The sequence below is a fragment of the Diuraphis noxia genome, unplaced genomic scaffold, assembly GCF_037042655.1.
Source record: "Diuraphis noxia isolate RWA-SAM2 unplaced genomic scaffold, SU_Dnox_SAM2 contig0001, whole genome shotgun sequence".
Lineage (NCBI taxonomy): Eukaryota > Metazoa > Arthropoda > Insecta > Hemiptera > Aphididae > Diuraphis > Diuraphis noxia.
In genome coordinates, this window is record NW_028301711.1 from 11,579,059 (window position 1) to 11,603,078 (window position 24,020).

General features: G+C 27.4%; 2 protein-coding genes and 1 pseudogene across 2 annotated transcripts; 1 reads left to right on the plus strand and 2 right to left on the minus strand.

The window, feature by feature from the left end:
- Nucleotides 1-878: 878 nt before the first annotated feature.
- Nucleotides 879-21,599, plus strand: LOC107171311 (uncharacterized). The gene is made up of 2 exons (XM_089216634.1): nt 879-1,058; nt 20,140-21,599. The coding sequence occupies exons 1-2, from the start codon at nt 975-977 to the stop codon at nt 21,448-21,450; spliced, it is 1,395 nt and encodes a 464-aa protein (XP_089072760.1). The 5' UTR covers nt 879-974; the 3' UTR covers nt 21,451-21,599.
- LOC149059635 (uncharacterized) lies at nt 1,816-4,923 on the minus strand. Its single transcript, XM_089218129.1, has 9 exons — nt 4,719-4,923; nt 4,386-4,643; nt 4,221-4,292; nt 3,863-3,955; nt 3,477-3,623; nt 3,137-3,351; nt 2,886-3,048; nt 2,710-2,809; nt 1,816-1,983 (listed from the first exon to the last, which is right to left on the minus strand). Exons 1-7 carry the CDS (start codon nt 4,921-4,923, stop codon nt 2,914-2,916), a joined length of 1,125 nt encoding a protein of 374 aa, XP_089074255.1. The 3' UTR covers nt 1,816-1,983; nt 2,710-2,809; nt 2,886-2,913.
- On the minus strand, nt 5,232-9,123 carry LOC149059636 (uncharacterized; annotated as a pseudogene).
- Nucleotides 21,600-24,020: the final 2,421 nt, after the last annotated feature.

The following is a 24,020-nucleotide window of genomic DNA, read 5'->3' on the forward strand; positions in this document are numbered from 1 at the left end:
CTAGCAAGAGACCTTGTGAGTCTACATTACTGTGTGTCTGTGACCACTTTGACCCCACCTAGAAAGAATTTCTGATTATTTTGGATGGCTATAATAATCGAGAAAATGTGATTTCATGACCTAATATCAATAAGTATACATATACGTGTATTTGTTATTGATGTTTCAATTAATTGTTTATTTGTTATAAATTATATGAAAAAGCATAAATGTAATTAAACAAATAATTCTTATTTAAATTAATATGTTCCCTCATTCATAATACGAGTATATTATTTTAGAAGGAGATACATCGAAAAAATATTTATTTTAATAATATTATTAGTACTACTAAAGAAACTATAACGAAACAAAATAAGCTTTAGGTCATTTATAAATGAATTTGTTTTTGTACTCACGTTTGAAATATGATAATCAAGTATTTAAACGTTGAAAAATACATTTTGTTTTATTAGAGGAAAAACAGGTACACTGTGTTAATTATATTGCGTTTGCTATTTTATTGAACAAATAATGTTCCAAACAAAAATTAGATTTAAACTATACTCTGTTCAAAATGAGATGATGACTCGGCGGGGACCAGTTTTTGTCGCCGCCGGTTATACTCCGCCCACAAGTATCGATCACGTGACCAAAGCAACAGTAGGGATGTGTACGCGTGTGTGTGGATGGTGCGTGTGTGCGTCATGCGTTCCGCGTTAGGTGAATATGCGTACGTACATCCTGCATATTATACCATATGGTGCGATTTCCTGGAATGTGTGTCCATTAAAAAACGAACATCTGCTTGACATTCCAGCAGAATACACGTAGGCAGCTGGCAGCTGCCGACATATTATGCTTTGCATTTGTGTTCCGCTCTCTGTGCCGACATAACCTCCGTATTCGCTCCGTTAATTTTGTCTTTGTGAAAACTTTAAATTGTGTTTTTGATCTTTTTTCTTACGTTTTGTAATAATATAAACGAATCAAAAATGAGTGATCGTTTGGATGCGGTTCCTGAAATGGAAAATATGGACGATACTACTTCGCCAAAAAGAAAAAATGTACATGGAAAAGTGAGTAAAATATTATAAATTATAGTAACTTTACTGATTTAGTAATTTGTTGACGTTTGTCACTTTTTTTTATTTTTATTAATTTTGGCCTCATAAAATAAATCAAATATGCAAATATTTGAAATAACTTTAATTTAGTTTTATGTGGTTTATTAGCAATAACATAAAAATTAAGTACGATAGGCAAATTCTCCCAAGTAGCAAAGAAATGTTTTTGAAACGTTTTAAAAAATGTATGAAAAATATATAATAATATTATTAAAAATGTTTTTAAATATCTTAATGGCCGCTTTTACATTACTTTGAAAATGTTTAATTAACATTTTAAATAGGTTGTAAATACATTTTGTTTTCAATGATAAAAAATATTTTTAAAACCATTCTTAAAAATTTATTTCATATACTTAAAATATCTTTTTTTTATTGTTTTTAAGGTATTTTTAAAATGTTTTTTTTTTTTATAAAACACCAAAATATCATCTATAATATAAGATGATGTGTATAAATTATCAGATCTATATATAAACTATATATAGACAGACTAAAGGTTCTTAAACTCCATCTCAATAATATAGGTAAAAATAGCTTTGACGGAAACAATAAAATTGACATCCACATGCTAAATCATAAAAATTACATAAAATATATAATTATTTATTTTGCAATATTTTTTTTTTTATTCAGGAAAATAAACAAAATCAACAACTGTTATTATTTTTAAAATAACATTCATAATATATTTGATATAGCCCAGGCTATAAAATATAATAATATTATAATACTAAATATATAATGATAATTAATAGTATATTATAATATTATATGAATAATGAATTATATAGTATCATCTTCATCAAATGATGATGATTGTAGTAGTCCTGCGGCTGGCATATTTTCAGTAGATTTTATGTTTCTTTTTTCGTCTCTATATTAAACAAAACAAAAATAAATTCAGCATAAATATATTACTATAATTATAATACAATTTTATATTTGGAATAAAATGTATTATTTAGATATTGATGTATAAAGATGATAGTTATTTATTTATACTATGTCTATAAATATGTACACATAAATTATTTGTGTCCTTGGGCCCAGTCTATATATAAAATAAATTCAAAATATAATATATGCTACTTGTGAAAATTCAAGTTTAATAATTTTTCAAAAATTATCACTTATTGGTATGTAAGTATTATGTAGTTTCAAAATTAATGGCTATAATTCTCAACACAGAAACCAGTTCTCATAATGATGTGATTAAGAAATATAAAATATACTCAATGCCATATTATTATGTTTATAAGTTATAACTAATAAATTTATCATATTGAAAGAATAAATAATATCACTTATTTATTTTATTATCATTTAAATGAATTAATAATAAATACCAATGTTTAAGCTATAACACCCAACAAAAATTAAAAAGATTATAAGAAACTATTTAGGTAATTTAGTTAAAACTGATACATTCTCAGTATTTATAACATAACAGAACCTATAAAACTTATATATCTTCCATTATAATACAAGAAAACAAATTTCAAAAATCAATATAAATTATTGACGTTGTATCATAAATATTTAATGTTTAGTGTATAGTGCAAAAAACTACTATATATTATTATATGTATAATAAACATACCTAAGAATTCTAGTAGGTGCTTGGGCAAACCAATTCATTACACTTGCAATGACATCCATCTTGTAGTTTTCTGAATTAGGAAATTTTTTACCAACACAGTCTAAAACAATATTTACACAAATTATGTTTACCTCAATAATATGTTATAATAATAAAAAAAAAATAATATGACTTACTTATAATAACTTTGAAAATTTTATAATTTTATAATTTCTTTTTTTCTTTTTGACCTTTCCAGCTATAGGCAGATGCAAATTTATCAGTAAATATTGTTTTCAATAAACTATTGGTTACTTTGGAAATTGATTTCCCTTCAGAAGCAAACATAAATGCTGACAACTGTTATTCATACATGTATAAAAAAAAACAAACATTATTTAACACAATAATTTAATGCTTATAAAATAAGTTATAGATAGGTAGGTACCAATTTATCATTATATCCAAGGTCATAAGATGCGAGCTTTGATTCGAGAGTCAAAAGCTTTTCCTCGTCATTAATTGGGAATGTTGATAAAACATCATCAGTTTTTTCCTGATTGAATGTATTATTTTGAAGTGTTGAAGCCTCTTTATTTTCAATGAATGAAGTTAATTCCAGTTTTAAGTAATTCATGTTTGATTTGAACTTCATAAAGTCAGCTGTAATTGTTAAAATATTTAATTAATATATTTTCATATCTAACATTATAATACATTGTCATTTAGTGTTAATAAACATACAAATTTATATAGTTTAAATAATAATAATTTTTTTTTTTTATTACCAGATAGACGACAAAGTTGATGTCCCAACGATACTAATAGTTGATAGTTTTCATCTTTGTTTGTATTGTTATTTTGAGATTCAAACGAACAATGATGATTATTTTTCTTATTTAATTTGCAGTTTACATTACTTAGAGCTGAGTCATCTAAAATTAAATTAAACAATAATTATAAATAATATTAGAAATAGTCATAAACAACTAGTCCAAAATCTAACTTAGTTTCAAAAAAATGTAAAAATTTTAAAAATATATTAAGATAAGTAAATTATTCTATGTAATGCTTGAATTACAATAAATAATTCACTTATAAAAAATGTTCATTTTATTATAATAAAATACTGCCATAATTTATTTACTAATATAACGTTATATAATATTCTTACAGTTATTATGTAATGCAATATGAGGAGTCTCAAAATCAGCATCAATTAATTGATGATTATCTAATGGTGTACTTGTATTTATTGCAGATAATCCTGTTGATTAAGAAAGTTACATTTATTATTAATTTAAAATGTATTAAACAATTACATTACACAACATTTTATTAAATAAGTAATTAGAATATCAGCTGTAGGTATTTCATTTTACATAATTATCTCATTTTTCTTAAGCAAGTTCATTTGAATTATAAAAATATATTCCCATTATCAACAAAAATAGAATTTGACATTTGTGTTATTTTAATTTCTGAATTTTATGATCACAATAATTTTATTTAAGTCTATTAATTATACATACCTAACTTATTGCTTTGGCGGGGAGTGCTTGTTTTTTCTTTTAGTACAGCGCATTCATCAAAATTATGATTTTCTAAGAAAAACAAAAATGTATCATTTAAACATAAACTATACCTAGAAATAATAATAATAACTCACTACTGAACTACTGTAATCATATTAATACCTTTTTTTTCTTTTGGAAAATTCGGATAGTCTAACTGGGTTGTTGATGATGACTTCTGTTTGATACTGATATGGAAAGCTTCTTCAGAATTATCAGAGTCAGATGTTAAATTAGAAAATAAATTTTTAGTATTATGATCTTCATATTTTATTTTTTTTCTCATTCCACGTCCTTTCAATTCAGCATCAGAGTGTAAATTTTTTTTGCTTTTGTTTTTCAACAATTTATACATAAGTTTTATACCATAATCATAATTATCTGTAAATTAATAAATAATAAGTTTAAACAATAATGTAATAAATTTACAATAAATAAATATAGTAAATTAGATACCTATGTTGCTCTCAACTATGTCAATTTTAAATTTTTCCCAATCATTTGTATTTGGTTTTGCTTTTTCTCTAGCAAGTGATTTTATTTTAGATAATTGAAATGACATAGGGTACCAACATGTATCATTATCGATTATCCATGCATTTGGAATTAAATCCGGGGTTTTTGCATCTGGAGGTTCATATAAATGTATGAGTGACCACATTCTAAAATAAAAAACTTAATCAATTATATCTAACATAAATCATGGTATGCTGTTTTAATAATCATTAAAATAAATTAATAAGCACCTGCATAAATAATTAAAATTCTTCATATAAATTGTGATATATAATTAAGATAGAAGGAAAATAATGGATAAAATATAGGAAAAAATTATAAATAATGTTATACCATATTGACAGGTGTATTTATATAGTTGAATATGATGCTAATAATGATTTATATACAATAATGTACAAAATTATAATTTGTTTGGAAATTAATAAAATTAAAAATTAGCTTGTTGTATTATTATGCTGTATGCAATAGGGGGAAAACAACATAAATATTATGTTTATGCTTGAAATACACATATTTTTTACAAATAAATGAAATGGGCCACAATTCAGGCTCTGATAATTTTTCAACTTCATAAACACCTATTAATGAGCTACTACAAGGAATTTCAAAAAAGTTTCGTTTGATTAAAAATTTTCTACCAATAATTACAGTACAGTTTAAATCAATAGAATGACATATATTTTCTACCATGACTATGTCTCCACATTCTAGACCACAGCAGTTATTTGGGGATTCAATTTTTAAGCTAAAATAGGAAAATGTATTTCCTTGTACTGGAGACCCACACATTTAAGAGGTAATGCACCATTATTATAATGAATATGAGATAATAAAGGAAACTGTTGATTCAGAGTTCTCAAGGATGGAAATGACGAACTAATATCACAAAACAGTTCAGCCATTCGGTTTCCAATTTGCTCTAGGGGCTTATTTCTACCTCTAACCATCGACTTAATTTTTTGTAAGTAATTCTCAAATGGAAATGCTGAGATCTTATCCAATGTAAATTCATTTATTTTCGATGAAAAATAATCAGCATCATCAACCAAATGGATCAATCCATGAAAGTTATGTGTAATAAAACTTTCATCATATATTTTAATAAATGATTGAACAAAATGCATTAGTAATTGCCTAGCATAGTTTCGCAAATCTAAATCACCACAACTATTTGGGTTAAGTAAAATGGAAATTGCTACATTTAATGTCATGAAATTATTATATTTGTCTCTGTCTAAAACTCCTCTTGTGGCAACTGGTCCAGTATATAATAAAAATGAACGAAATTCAGTAGCTTTCCAACGAAGAAGATACTTTAAAGCTCTTGGTTTTCTTATAAATTCTTCTGGAAGATTTTGGATTTCCATAAAATCTGATATTTTTTTAATTAACTGCTGTGATAATTTATATGGAAGAGTCCCCTGGTACCACGTTGTTAGCATAGTTCGCATAACTCCCAAATATATTAAATGCATTGGATCTAATATAAATGAATTTACAAAATGAATCTCAGGAATTCTAACTAAAGCAGTATCGCGAAGACGATAATTAGAATCAGCCCAGTTAATAAAATCTTCATGTGTTCTGGCTGTACAATTTAATTCTGTAAATACCCTTTTACGGCTGACTGTAGAACCACGAACAGTGCATTTGGTACATGAAAAATATCCTCCGTGCCCCTTTATACCTATTAAATCTTTTTTAGCTGGTGCATCACAAACAAAACCAACAATTTTTATAGAAAATAATATACCATTACTGTTTGTTATACCGTGCTGCGATAATTCTACTATTTCTGAAATAAATGAATCTAAAAAAATATTCATATCACTTGGTTTTTCTAATCCATAATACAATCCAACTGGCAAAACAATTTTTTTTAAATGAGGTATATTGATTATTGTAACTAAAATTGGAATCACTTGACCAGATGAACTTTTGAACAATGGTAAACCATCAACATTTACTAATAAATTTAGTTCATAAATATCATTAAATGAATAATTATTTATCAACATTTTCAAATTGTTTTCTAAGCCAAAATGAATATAGTTTCCAGGTTCCACAACCTTTTTTAATAAAAACATATTTGTTTTTAATAATGTTCTCGCGTCGGTGGGTAGTTTATTGTTTAAACATTTAACATTTTTTTTCAATCCAGTTAACAGATCAGTAACTGCAGTTGCAGTTACATTGTGTTTAATTGCCCAAGACCGAAGAAAATTCTGTACATCCGTAGGAGATTCTTTAGTATTAGAAATGTCAGTATTCAAAATTAGAGGTGCATTCAAATTGTTAAGTAAATTGTTTTCTTCGGACGTATCATCATTACTTGAAGTTGAATTAAAAATAAAATTTTCAGTTTCATCAGATTCAGTTAAAATACTATTATTATTTGTATTATCATTATCTGTATCAGTTGATTCATCAATATAATTAGAATGACCAATATCTGATGATGATTTATAAACTGGAACAGTCGAAGAACTATTATCTGAATCATGATGAGAAGTTGAATCAACATTGATGTGCCTTCGCTTAGATCTCTCGGATAATTGATGAAAATAATGACGTTTTCTATTCATTTTCTAAAATAATGTAGAATAATAATATATTTGGGTCTACATAATTACTAATTAGTAATTATTGAAATGGTAAATCATGTGTTTACATCAAATCTAATAGTATCTACATTTTACCTTATCTATCTACTATGCAAAAAAATATATGCAGGTATATTTTGATCCAAGTCATTATTAAAAAGTGAAACTAAATGAAAATATTGAAAAATAACTACCTACTATTAAAATAATGAACTTCTAGGTACCTACCTATTTCAGTATTTGCAACTAGGTAGGTACATTAGCTAAAAAGTCACAGTTAGCTAATAATAGTAAAGAAATAGAATAGAAGACTACTTGCCAAACTAAAAACTAATATAGAGACCAGAATTGGTTATATATGTACCAAAATTGTATAAAATATTTAAATATAATAGAAATAAATATGGAACAAGTAATCTAATATGCACCAACTTTTATGACAATATATAAATTTTAGGGGGGTAAACCACTAGTGGAAGTAGGTGTACACATATTAGGAAATACTTTGGAAGTATTAGGAAGTACACGGAAGTCCGTGGAAGTACTTGGAAGTACTTGGAAATATGTGAAAGTACATGGAAATACGCGGAAGTACCGATATTAAATAATTATTATTTAACTTTATTTGGAGTGAAGCAAGTAAAGAACGTATGTCTGCCACGGCACAGTAATGTGCCCTGAGATTTTCTAGGTGTGCCGCGAGAAATGTGGTTGTCAATATTGCGTGAGTGTGCCGTGAACCAAAAAAGGTTGGGAACCATTGGTCTATATTGTTCAATATAAAAGTAAACATGACAAGAAACGGTGTTTTGCAGCTACCATGCTCTCATAATAATAATATTATGTGTGTGATGTGTATATTGCCCTGTTTATTGTATTATTAAATAATTTTGGCCTGAGTAATTAATAATAACTCTTCATTTTGAATAAAATATTTCTAAAAATAATTGAACTATACGAGTTTTAAATAAATATGGTTAAACTTGGCTATAAATAAATATGGTTGGGTTTGGCTTAGTATTATTTGCTTAGTCGTCTCCAGTCCGATCGAAGTCGTGTCCGTTGTATGACGTCTACACACATACAGCACACAAGTTATTTTTTCCCTAATTTTTCCACAGTTTTTCAAATAATTCTATGTCAATTGGTAAGTTTTTAAGATTTATTTACTCAATGTTAAGTTTTAAATAAAATATAATAACTATAATATGTCAGTAGAATCTATAATTATATTATAAATATGTAATAGGTAGATTTTAGAATTTAAATAAGTTGTATAGTAATAGAATTTCGATTTAGTATAATTAAAATAAATTTTAAAACAGTATGATACAATAATCAACACTACATATTATTATCTAGAATAATTTAAAATAAGTTTAAAAATTGAAATAAAGACTATTATTTGAAACTTAAAAAAAAATACATGTTTAATAATTTTGCGAGGTCTATTTTCAGCACTTTTTGCCTGTTTTTGTTTATAAATGTGCACATTGCTTTATTATACTTTGTGGTGCTGGTTATACTATACTGTATGCTTTTATTTCAAACAAATGTATTCATTTTCCAGATATTTATAAAAATAATTAGTGATGGGGACATAAATTGAAATAAATATTACGAAAATAATCAATTTTTTGTTTTTACTCTTGAACTCGAAATATTTCAAATTGTCGTTCCTGACATTAAATTTTATATTTAATAGTTTAAGTACTATTATCAGCCCTTTACTTACTCATTTCAGGGCTCGGAAGTTATAGCACTTAAACAATTAATTTTTAGCGCTTAAATATGCCCATTAAAACATTAATATAAGCGCTATAAATAGCACTAAAAATTGGAAAATATGCAAAATAAAATTCACAACAAATTTTTTTAAACATAAAATTTAAGAGATATCTAATTTTACAGATTTTTTTTAAATATGAAGTATTCGATTTTTTTAATAGAAAAATAAACAATTTATTGGGAACGAACAAAATTGTCCTATTTAATCGACGATAACATCGTTTTTCCCGTTTATTTCGGATGCGTACCATCATAATTTATGTCCAACTGACTGTAACCAGCTCAAAAAAATTCAGTTAAGAGGTTGTTATACCCGTATGTGTTGTCTCCGTTTTACAAGTGTGTAACATAGCAAATTTTACGCTCAGCAGGATCACGCGAAGCTCCGTGAATTTAAAATTTAGAGTGAATTGACCTCTTATAAAAATTAAAGGTAACATTATTATCGAGGAATTCTCATTCACTTTATATTACAGTATAATTTTAAAGCGAGTTATGAGTATTTTAAAACTATAAAATATAAAATATAAAATTATAAATAATTATAAATTTATAAGTATCTCTTAAAATACTCATAACTCGCTTTAAAATTAAAATATAATAAAAAGCGAACGAGAAGCCCTCGATAATAATGTTACCTTTAATTTTTATAAGAGGTCAATTCACTCTTAATTTTAAATTCACGGAGCTTCGCGTGATCTGCTGAGCGTAAAATTTGATATGTTACGCACTTGTAAGACGGAGACAACACATGCATATTTAACATCCTCTTAAGCATTTTTACTGACCTAAAAGGTGATAGGCACACAAAACAAAAATCGTTCTAAAATACATTCATTGCTCAGCTCAGAATCTAAAATTACAATATTATATTTTTTTTAAATTTAATATTAAATAGATATCAATAATAATAATAAATTAAATAAGGGTATATTATAAGGGTCGTTCATACACCGCCGATAACAAAATTTTCAAAAACATTAATCGCAAACGATTTATAAATACCATTGTTTTAAAAACATTTAAACGTAAATTAAAAAACAAAAAAAAAATTACATTCGTGATAAGCTACGTCTTATGGTTATATGAGGTTATATGTATCATTCTGTTTGTAAATAATATTTTAAGATCTTACATCGAACATTAAAAAAAAAACCAATATACTTTTACAAATTTAGCCGTAATAAAAAAGCTAACTAATATAATTATATAATTAGTTAATTGATTGGTTTTAAATTAGATTTTGTATTTTATTCAATCAGATAGTTTGTGTGGGCGTTAAATTAAAATATTCGAATGGAGCTTGAAATGGATATCGCGAAAGATCCAAGCATAGAAAACTGTCCTTTTGCTGAGGCTGAACAGCACTTTCAAACACTTTTGCCAGATGGAATTAAAAAGATATTTATTGCAAATGGATTTTCGAATAAATTTGTTATTTCTAAAATTGACGATAAAGATATAGAAAATACTGAACAGTTTGCAATAGAAATATTGCCAGATATTATTGATGAAAGCGAATATCCTGAATATTACGGTATCTTCAAAAATAATATTAAAAAATTTAAGATTTTATCTGGATATAAAAAAGTCTTGCTTTGTATTTCTGATTTCTATAAAGAACAACTTCAAAAGAAGTCAATAGTTAAACTGACTGCAGCACAAAAAACTGATAATAAATCACAAAAAAAAAAACAATCATTAGTTTATACTGTAAGTAAAGAAATTGAAGATGTCTCTGATGATACGATAGTATCAAAAAAACAAAAATTAGATACTTTAAATGTTGATCTGTCATCAGAAAGATCGATTGTACTAAAAAGGATAAAAGAATGGCTTAAAATAAATGCAATGGATATTTACAACGATCAAGAACTAGACATAACACTTTCTGTACTAAATGATGATAACGACGTTGTAGCTAAAGTTTTATGTTTTGAATGCAATGTACGAGTTAATATATGCAAAGTGTTTAGCCCTGGACATTCAAAAAGATGGTCATTTTCCAATTATTACAAACATGTAAAATTACACCAAAAGAAATCTGCTCAATCTGTCCCTAATAAAATTAAAAATAAACAAACACTTACACTTGATAATTATATACAAATAACACATGGTGTAACATCACAACAAACACACGGACCTTCAACATCTCGAAGTATAGAGATCATTAAAGAAACAATAACTAAAACCCCTACTAAAACTGCCGACCAAGAAGATCTCAATTGTCAGCCGGATTTTCAGAATAGCAAAGTTATGTTTGAGACGAATAACTTTTGCGATTTAAATGTTCAAACGTCTCAAGTATTGTCAAATAAAAATGAAAATAAGTGGAAAAGTACAAAATACCAGAGAAGTGAAAGAGAAAAACGTCGAAGAGAGCGATCATTGGTTACTGGAGAATTTAAACAAACACTTATTACAAATTATATTCCTGTGCTCGATGAAGTTAGTAAATTAATGGAAAATAATCAAAACTTGCGTAATATGTTGGTGCGTAACATAGAGGAAACTGAGGGTGATAATGTTTTGTCGGTTCGATCAGCTTCTTCAGTACTTGATTCAAATTCTTTGTTGAAATGTTTATATGAATGTGCCGAAAAAAATCAAAAATCCAGTAAATATAAACACCGCAACAGATTTGACGAAGAGTTAAAGAAATTTGCTACTTATATATTTATTGTTGGAGGTAGACTGTTGTATGAAACATTACATGCAAATATGGATCGAGTTTTACCATCAATAACAACAATATTTCGTTATCTTGACAATACACAAAGTAAAGTAATAGAAGGCAGTTTTAGATTTAATGAACTTAGAGTTTATCTAATCAAGAAGAATCTACCACTTAAGATATGGATAAGTGAAGATGCCACTAGGATTACGGGAAAAATTGAATACGATGTGAAATCAAATAAAATTGTAGGTTTTGTTTTACCCCTTATGAATGGTTGTCCAGTGCCTAATGCATTCATAGCAAGCTCTGCAAAAACTATTGCACAGTATTTTAATTCTGAAAGTAGAGCCAACTATGCTTATGTTATAATGGCTAAACCATTAAACGACACTGCCGCGCCCTTTTGTTTGTCTATTTTTGGAACTAATAACCGTTTTTCTAACGAAGACGTAATAAATAGATGGGAGTTCATGAAAACTGTTGCTTCTGAACAAGGTATTGAAATATTAGAATTTTCATCAGATGGTGATCCTAGATTACTTAAAGCAATGCTACTCCAAAGCATTGGTACAAGTATTAGTACAATGAATGATGAAATGTTAGAGAATAATGCGGAGGTAAGCAGTTGGTCTTGGTTTATAATTGGAGAGCCACCAATTATTCCTAACCAAGAACAAAATAAAGAAATATATATTCAAGACACAGTTCATATTCTGACAAAATTACGTACGCGATTTCTTAAATCAAATATTATTATACCAATGGGTAATTATTTTGCAACGGTAGATCATCTTATGGAGTTAACTAGAACATTTTCCAAAGACAAGCATTTGTTGACAGTGTCGGATCTTAAACCTGAGGACAAAATGAATTTTTCGTCTGCAGAAAAAATGTGTTCTACTAACGTATTGACCATTTTAGAAAATATTCCAAATACACATGCAACAATTGCCTATCTAAAAATAATGAATTATATTTTAACTGCTTTTTTAAATAAGGAAGTAAGTACTGAAGAACGAATTTATAAAATGTGGTTCAGTGTATTTTTTCTACGAATTTGGAAAATTTGGCTGAAAAATAAAAGTGAATTTAATGTTGGAAATAATTTTATAACTACTAATTGTCTGAATTGCATAGAAATAAATGCCCATTCGCTGATACGCCTTATTATACGATTTCGAGAAGATAAAAACTTAAGTCCAGAAATGTATACGATATGGAATTTTAGCAGCCAAACGTGTGAGCAATTTTTCAGAGCAACTCGGTCACTTACAAGTACTTACTCTACTGTTGTTAACTTTTCTATGAAAGATATTATGTCAAGACTTAAACGTATTGAATCAATAAACGAGATTAAAGCTGAATTATTAAATTCAAAAATAGACATTAAATTTACTCGAGAGAAAACATCAACTAAAACAGTAGAAACAGATTTCTCATATTTTTCTAATAATACTATTTTAAATATTATACAAAGAAGTTTCAATGATGCAAAGGAAATCGCTGAAACTCATATTGGAATGATTGTAAACAAAGATTTAGTTTTTGAAAAGCCATTATTTTTTAACAAAACTAACAGAGAAAAAGATAAAGTAATTGAAGAAGAACTTGATGCAGATTTATCACATAGCAATTTAATTAATGAAACAGACTACTTAGATTTTGCTGAAGATGTTAATAATATAAGCGAGATATTGAATTGTGGTAATTCCCTAAATCTTCAAGATTTCAGTGAACAAATTTTAAACAAATATTCATGCAGTGACAACAAAAACGATATTCCTATAGATTCACCTTTTGTGAAAATAAGTTTAGCAAATGATAAGTCAACTATTATAAAAAAATCTTCACTTTGTTGGCTTTTAGAAAAACCAAGAGATCGGGTCAGCAGTGATCGGTTGCGGCGGTTTATAAGTAATTACGAATGTAGAATGAACAAAAAATCATCGAAAACTAGCCCTGAAAATAAAATACCACCTGTCTATACACTGACCAAAAAGAAAAAAGTTACTACTGATGAAGATTCTTCAGAAGATTCACAAAATGAAGTAATAAAATATGCAGATTCTCCAGACACTGAATCTTCTGAAAGCAGTCAAAATGATAGTATAATATCACTTCAAACTGAAAAATATTATGCTATCATATACGATAGTGGATGGTATATTGGTCGTATTCTCGAAATAACTGAAAAGAATTGTAAAATAAAATTTTTAAAAGCAGAGTTGGATAAGTTTAAATGGCCTAAAGTCGACGATTTACAATTAGTACCTCAAAAATACATATTTTATGGACCAATTTCTTTGATTGGTTGTAATCCATTCGATATTAAAAGATCAGATAAATGTAATATAATAAAACTATACAAAAAATTTAAATAATTATTATTGTTTAGTTACAGTAATTGTTATTATAGTTACAATGTTTTTTAATTTTTAATTTTTAAATTTTTTAATTTGTTTTAAATTGATACGATATGTATTTATAATTTTTATTTCATTTAAATAGTTTTTGGTTTTTCTCTTTTTATACATTATTTAATTATTAATCAATACCTTGTTCTAAACATAAAATTAAGTAATATAGTTACAAGTAATGAATTTTTATATTTTGTATTAAAAAATACAACTAAAGGCAAAATACATTTCTTTCATCTATAATAATAATTATTATTATCATTTCAATTAGCACATATTGTTTACTCTTATTTCAGTTATATGTAGAATTGTAGAATCTAAATATTTTGTATTCAAAATTTGTTTTTGTTATAGTTATAGCACAAGAATGTACCTGTTAATATTTAAGGAACTACATTTTATTCATTTTAATATAAGTGTTAAATCTGTACTTACTTAAAACTTGCATTTAACACTAATAAACTTATTTGTTCAAACCTGATAAAAATACATTTTGATTAACTATACTTGAACAATGAACATTGGTTCAATGTATTTTTAGTATAGTAGTACTTGTACACTATAATATTCTTTGGCTTTTTTCCCTATCAAGTATAATACTTTTTAATTACATAATATATGAAATCTAAAGAGTTTTTTGGGTTATCTGATGTAAAATTATAGATACTTCAAACAGTTACTTAAGCTTCTAATATAATAATTATTAAATTGTACTAAAATATTTTAACATGTTATGTATAACATGTTGAAAGTATTTAGAAAAGTAATAATAGGTAAATTTAAATATTTAGAAATATACATAGAAGTATTAGAAAGTAATGTATGGAAATACTTGGAATTATATGGAAGTACTTGGAAGTATATGGAAGTACTTGGAAGTATACGGAAATACATGGAAGTACTTGGAAGTACATGGAAGTACATGGAAGTATACGGAAGTATACGGAAATACATGGAAGTACACATGGTTGGAAGTCTGGTGTACACAAAATTGACTAGTGGTTTACCCCCCTTAAATTTTAATCTTAGATAATATATAATAATTATAAAGAGTAGTACTCTCTATAATTATATGGAGTAAAAATTATAAAGTATACACATAATAATAATATAATATATAGGACTATAATAGGAGTATATATAGGTATATCACGAGGTATATCATATATGTACAATGTACTTAGTACTTACCTGTTCGGTATATAATAGCGTGGCGACGAAGTGATGAGCACTCAAAAATAACGCACGGCGTGTTTATATGTAGAAAAAATAAATTAAATGGCAAAAACAAAAAATTAAATAATATCCGCAAGAGACAAGTTATCGACACGAATCACTACAAGTCACAACAGTCACAGACCACAGTCACACTGGTTAACGTTGATGGTCGATGCATTTTTATATAAATATTATAAATATACAATCAACAAAGGCGCATTAGGCGGCTCAAAAATCTGCGTCGATAAAGTATGTAATATGATGAACAATAGTGATTACCGATTACAATTTTGAATTTACAAATTTACAAAACACGTTTTCAGTAATAAACGGTAGAAAACGGGCGATGCGACGACCAGCGTTGTTGGTACAGAACTCATGCGTACTACGGATTATATAGGAACGATAACTAATATGTCTGATAACTGAACCACAATAATAATTTTAGTTGAAAATATCCAAGAATATATTTTATTAAACGATAATGTGCATTATATAATATGTATAACAGTGGCGTAGCGTGTGCATATGCTGTGTATGCACAGCATACACTTCCCAAATTGAAATGATAATTTTTTTTTGTATTAATAATGTAATATTTTTATAAAAACATGTTAGATTGTATTAATTTAATATTTTATAATATTATAATATTTTGTATATTTTCTTCTAAGTAGGTACATTAGGATTGATTAATCCGCAACACTACGGCCGCGTCGCGCTATTGTCCGTCATATTTATATCTAATGGCTAATACCTATCATGTAACATGTTCATTATGTACGCAGTATGCACGTTGGCGATCGCATACTAGTACAGACATTTAGCGACAGCTATTTATATTTCTTATCGATAATATTAATAACAAAACATAGAATGCTCGCGGTCGTGTTTACGTCACTCGTGTATGCTGGATCAGTATTGCATACGCTATTGCATAGAGCCGTCTATCGTATATTTTGCCGGCTATAATGTTATATTAAAAAATTATTATTTAAAGTTGTAAAGTGCGTATAATTAATTTATATTATAAGTGTGACATATCGTTTTTAAATTAAAACTATTTAAACTAGTTTCGAGTTATATTTTAAGACTACGTTAGTTATATTTTAAGGCTACGCTTTTATTAACTTACAACTTCAATGCATACACTAAGCTGAAACGCACGCTACGCCACTGATGTATAATATATATATATTAGTATCTATTATACTAATATAGTTGTAAAAGCAGCTCCGTCTTATATTGTACATTGCGGGAAAAATATAAAAACCAAATGTATTTTTAGACTAAACATTAAATCAAATACCGTAATAATGTAATCACTAATCAGTAATCACAAATAGCCAGAAGAAAAATTCAATTCAATTATCAAACAGCACCAGCCACCAGCAAAAATTATTATGAGACAGTGAAGTCAATAACTAATTTGGCGACTATAAAATATAATTTATACTCATGTATCTGTGGGTCGCGGGTCGTCTGGGAAAATTTATTTTTACCAAAATAATTCACATTAAATCTGATCCATAGGGGACTACACACTATTATAGGCGATTCGACGCGTGCGTCTGCATTTTTAAAACGTCGTGATTAATCGTTCAAAATTAAACGTATACAGTTTTATATGGGTGTATTCACTTTGACTAAATGAGACGCATGTTCGGTTACGATTTTTAGCTATAATTAAACAATATTTTCTTAATGCAATTCTCGTGCATTTCTGGTTTTGTATTAAACACGGACGTTTTTTAAACGCCGCAATATATTGCTCGCGTTTATTTACATTCATTCATAATAAATTACTCATTAGCCATCCGATATACTATGATTATATATTCTATATAGCGATGAGTCGCGAATATACCGTATACCAATTATATAATTTATATATTTTAAAATATACCTTATTATAATAATAGGTTATTATATATTATAACGCAACATTAATTATATTATTATAAAAAATTATTTATCGCAATTAATATAATTTATAAATTTATAATTATTACTCATGCGATAATAGATAAATATAATATATCATATAATATAATATCATGTTTTTGTTATGTAAATAAACATTATAATAATATTTTATAAATACGTTTTTAAAACGTAGATTAAAAAAATATTTTTCAAAAAATACATATTAAACATACGTTTTTAAAACGTAGATTAAAAAAATATTTTTCAAAAAATACATATTAAACATGGTTAGTAAAATATGTAATGAAAAATATTTAATTGTTGTTAAAAAAATATTACTACAAAAATATTTAAAAACTGATATTTTAAAAATACTTTAAAAACATTGTTTTTGCAACTCGTTACAACAGCAATGTTGTAATGTTTTAAATACATTTTTAAAACATGTATTTGCTACTTGGGCTGGAATGTAGGAAAAAAAAGTCAAATTAAAATAATTAAATAATTATATATATATTAATTATAATAAATGGTATATATATTATATTTATATAAATATAATATATTAAAATTAAAATTAAAGTATTAAATTAGGTATTATTTAAAATTGTTTACACATTATTGGTCATATTGTATACATATATATATTATATAATTATTAATACACAGGTTATATGTTAATTAATATTATAATATTAACAATTTTATTTTTATTTATGAATACGGGCAATACAGTAGACCAACTGTGTTAAAAATTTTAAATAAATTAACATATTATAACCTGTGTATTAATAATTATATATATATATATATATATATATATATTATGTATACAATATGACCAATAATGTGTAAAAAAATTTTAAATAAATATTTTTAATTAAATTTTAATTTTAATATATTATTCAATTATTTTAATTTGACTTTTTTTTCCGTGGTTTATTTTTCCCATGGCTTTTCATTCTGTAGATTATTTTTCCCGTGGCTTTTTTTTCCCTGGATATTTTTTATTGGCTTTTTTTTCTGTGGATTTTTTTCCGTGGCTTTTTTTTCTGACTACCAAATTCTGATTTCACGATAATGTTAAGCATATAAATACTAACATTTCTAAAACCAAATTTTTTTTTGTATTTTAAACTCAAAAATGGTTTTTAGAAAAATTTAGCAAAATAAGTTTGACCAGCTTTATTGAAAGCACCATAAAATTAAGCATGTAAAAACACACATTTTGAAAAAAAAATCGACTAAATCGCTTGGGAGCTAAACTGCATTCGTTCCAATTATGAATAGTAATAATTAGGGCTGGGATTTGTATGTTAATGCATATTTTTACAAAAACACGATAAATTAATTGTTGCAAATGATAAATTCGTTTCACGTAATTTGCAATAAAATAAGACGTATTTCATTTTACATATTTGTACAAATTTTTTCATCAATACATACTTTTACATAATTCGTAAAATGTCCGCTTTTATTTGACATATTTCATAAATTTTGACAATGTGGGTGGTTTAGTAGTATTCAGTGGCGTATCCAGGGGGGGGGGGGGGTTAGAGGGTTGTAACCCCCCCCCCCCCGAAAATTATTAAATATTTAATTAATTTAATGTTCGACTGACACAGTAGGTGACACACAGCGGTCACCATTACACGTCAAAATATTATAACTTTTAAATTCTTGTAACTTTTAAGATAACTTATCGTATAGTGTACGACGCACGTAAAACTGACTTATAATTAGCAAAACCCGAATTACAAGATTACAAGAATTACAACATAATATTAAAACCAATTAGCGGTTTCTGCTTAAATACTAAATATTTAACTGGGCAAGGGTACGACGGAGCATTACACCACGTTACACTTTTATTAACCCCCCCCCCCAAAAAAAAAATAAAAAAAAAAATTCTGGATACGCCAATGGTAGTATTATACATTTAAATTTTGATAATAGAACTCGTAAAAATTGTAGGTATGTGTATCATGCATAATAGGAAATAAGTATATAAAAATATCAGTTAAATATGAATAACTTGACTTTGGTTTATCTTATTTGTTTGATTGTTTCAACTATACTTTAATGATCAAAGATTATACTTTATATTAAACAATTATTTGATAATATATACTTACGAATTTACAACAGCAGTCTCGGTCTGGCACACCCGGTTACCCGACGATCGCCGGGGGCCCTTCGATATTTTTCAATATTAGGGGCCTACAGCCAATTGTAAATGTAATAAAAAATATGCATGTGTTTAAAATTCTAATCGGGTACAACTTTAATAAATATGTAAGCATTTAACTTGTGTTCTTGTTTGCTTAGTGTATTGTTTTACTTTAAATTGATTAAACATGAATTGTATTTTAATTTAACACGATAACATATTTTTAAATTTTTCTTATTACGTATTTTTTATTTTTTTTTACATACTTTGGTAATTTTAATTACATATGTATGTAGATATTTTTGGTTTTTTATTGCATATAAAACCCAGCCCTATAGGCTGTAGTAATAATAATAATGATCCGTATTTTTTCCTGAATGCGATTTCGGTTTTAAATTTAAATGTGTAGGCAAAAATGTTTGATCATCGATGTATTTATCGATATATCGAAGACTAAACATCGATTTCGGTTAGGTAAAAATAAAATTACGCACACCTAACTTTTATAATTTACAATTACGACATTTTTTTTATAAATATTTTTTTTTTATTTTAGTGGATATTGAGCCGTCAAAAAACGATGATCGTAAATATGTACAAGGATTTAAAATCGAAGGATCCAGATATGCCGTACAAGCAAATTATGTCGAAGATTTCGCAAACCTTGGGTATTGGCTTGAATTCAGTATGTAAAATAATTTCTGAGTACAAATCAACCGGAACTGTTGCATCTCCTACCAAGACACGGAGTAAGAAGTGTCTATTCGACAAAATTGACGATTTGGATAGGAATGGGATACGTCAAAAGGTACACAGTTTTTGGTTGAAAAAGGAACTGCCGACAATCGACAAGGTTTTGGAGGCAGTGAATGATGATCCGGCTCTTCCTAACTTCAAACGCACTACATTGTACACTACTATTAAAAAATTGGATTTTGCCTTTATTAAAAGAAAGAGATGTAGTGTGTTGACGGAGAGGGAAGACTTGCTTGTTTGGCGGCAAAACTACTTGTACGATATTCGCAAATTCCGTGAAGAAGGTCGTACCGTCTATTATCTGGATGAAACCTGGGTCAATGCAGGCGATTGTGTTGATAAGTTGTGGGTTGACAAATCAATAAAATCAAAACACGATGCGTTTACCAGAGGTTTGACGACTGGTGCGACGAACCCTACTGGTAAGGATCAGCGTTTAATTGTGTTGCATATTGGATCACACAAAGGATTTTTAGAAGGTGGACTGCTATGTTTTTTGTCCAAGAAAAATAGTAGCGATTATCATGACGAGATGAATAGCAACAATTTTCATGAATGGTTTGAATCAATAATTCCACATCTCGATCCAAACTCTGTAATCGTAATGGATAATGCCCCGTACCATACGGCGAGGATAGAAAAGATACCGACGGCTTCCTCAAAAAAGGACGAAATTTTGTCATGGTTAACATCAAAAGGCATTGTAATTGACAAATCTATGTTTAAACCACAACTAATGGCGAAGGTTAGAAAAATAAAAAGTCGATATATTTCTTATGTCGTCGACAATATGGCCAAGAATGCTGGCCATACTGTACTCAGATTGCCACTCTATCATAGTGAGTTAAATCCCATTGAATTGGCATGGGCAATGGTAAAGACCTATGTCAAGCAGAACAATACCACATATAACATTGACGACGTTAAGAGTTTACTGAATACTGCAATTGATCGTGTAACCAGTGAAAATTGGAAAAATTTTATTGAACACGTCAAAAGGGAGGAGAATAAAATGACAGAAGTCGATCGCAATATGGATGAAATTATTGATAATTTGGAACCATGTGTCCTCACCATAACAGGCGAGACTTCAGATTCTTCTGATTTTTAAATGTATTATAATGTATATAATTATTGTCTCATGTAAAAAAATTAATTTATTATGTATTTATATTGTATTTAAAATTGCTATTATTATTTTGACGATCATTTTAACATTTTCGTGATTAATATTGTATTTAAAATTGCTATTATTATTTTGACGGTCATTTAAAAATGTTTGTGATTTATATATGATAAATTGTTATATGAACAAATGTAAATATTAATAGTTTTAATTTATGAATAACTGGTGTATACGTAATTGTTTTGTATAATATTTACTATACCATATTGTGGTATTGTTAATAAACAAATGAATATTTTAATTATTTTTACTTCATATCATGGATTGAGTATAAAATACAAAATATAATATCTTGTATTAAATATAGTATATTTAATATAATATTACAGTGTAAGTAAACCGTTTGGTAACCACGACGGACAGACATGCAGAATATACGGGCAATGTATTTTAAATTATGTACACACATCGGCAGTCGATACTAGACTAATTAGAGCTCCCGTCCGCGGCGGCGCGTCAAGCGCTACCACTGAACAAAAGCCACGCCCATGCGCACAACTTGGCCGCCGAGTCATCATCTCATTTTGAACATAGTTTATAGTGACCGATAATATTATGAGGCGCACATCACACGACTTCGACGTATTTCATGATACTAAATAAAATTAGAATATTTTAAATTATATAAAATTTCAGAGTATGTATTGTTAAAATAAACAAAGAGACTACTTTGATACTTTACTTTTAGTCCCAGTCTCCCATTGGATAGACTATATTATAATAAAACATATAGTGCGTATGCGCGGATATTGATGACGATCGATATATATATATATATATATATACTATTAATACTGTGTTTAATAATCAGAGATATGAATAGCAAGATGTGAGTGACAATTTTATGAACGACATTCTAAAACAGCTGTTTTAACAGCTATATAATAATTACATTGTTTTTATATTTTTATTATATACTAAAAATATTTACTGTCGAAAGTGTCTGGTATTTATACCCTTTTCAACAATCTAGTCCGGCGCTGGTTGGTCGTGCGGGTCTTCGTTTGACAGATGAAAATCACACCGTTGTCAATGATGAGAGTGGTATGTATTTATTATTTATGTTAATTTGAGGTACCTACTCCATAGACCTTATACTCATAGACGGAGCATGGGTATAGTTCCAGCGGTCAGACGTGAGTGCGCTGTTCGACTATTACTCAATTACTACGCACATGCGCAATAGAATTTCAGGTTGGGTGATCGGTTGTTGTGTTTTAAAAATTATTGTTTGATAACGGATATTGTTAACGATTATTGTTTTTAAGTTTTAACTCTTAACCTAGTGTTCTGGCTAGCTTCTGCCGCTTCTGCAGTCTGGCTATTTAAATAAGTTATTACCTATTAGTTATTCTAATATAAAGTTGTTTTAGTAGCTTAATTATTAATATTTTTATAATAATAATGGTCTTAAAGTGTGTTGTTTGTGACGTTCAGTTCAAAACAAAAACTGAAAAAAAATTTCATTCGTAAGTTATATTTTAGAAAATACCCAAAAATTTAGATTTCTTCATTTTTGTTATTAATATATTTTACTATTTGAAAATATTATGCTAAATTTACTTCAGATTTCCTAAAGATGAATCACGTAAGATCCAGTGGAAAAAAGCATGTGGGCTAAATTTGTGTTTACCTTCATACAGGGTATGCTCTGATCATTTTTTGCCTGAAGATTACGAGTTAAGTGGGCTTCTAAAGAAAGATGCTGTTCCCTGGTAATACTTTATAATAATATTTTGATTTGAAAAATAATAATGTAATGTGAGTTTACTTTATTGCTTTTAGTAAAGAAAATAGATAGAATAAGAGCGATACAATAATAATGACAATAGATCAGCCTCCTGTGTCTAATATCTGTGTCACTCCTAGGTAAAATTTAACATTATTTTAACATTGCATTATTTTATTATATACCTATCATGTCATATTATGTCATTAGGTACCTATATGTAATAATATTATAGGTATAACTACCTATATTATATTGTGTCTATAATACAAAATTATAAGTTATTTTAATTTCAGAAAGCATAATTTGGATGATGTAGATCATTGTTCACCACCTCAATTATCACCCAGTGTAAAGAGGTGTAAACGTTTAAATCCAGACACTATTGGAATATTGTCTCCTACTCATTTTAGTACTCCAAAACGTACTAAACGGAATATACAAATGGTGAAAGATAAATACAGACAAAAACAAATTCAAAATCACAACCTTAAAAAGAAAGTACAAAGACTTAATGCAAAACTCAAGACATATGAATTAATTGAAAAATTACAACATAAAAACTTACTGTCTGAAAGGGCATAGCCCATTCGGCTCCCGATTTTCCTAAACGGCTCCCGTTTTCAAAAAGGTCAATTCCCAAACAGCTCCCGTCAAAAAAGGTTTTACGAACAGGTCAATACCCAAACGGCTCCCATCGAAAAAAAGTTTTACTATCAGGTAAAATCCGGGTAGTAATCCTGTTTTTTACAACACAAATTCCTTC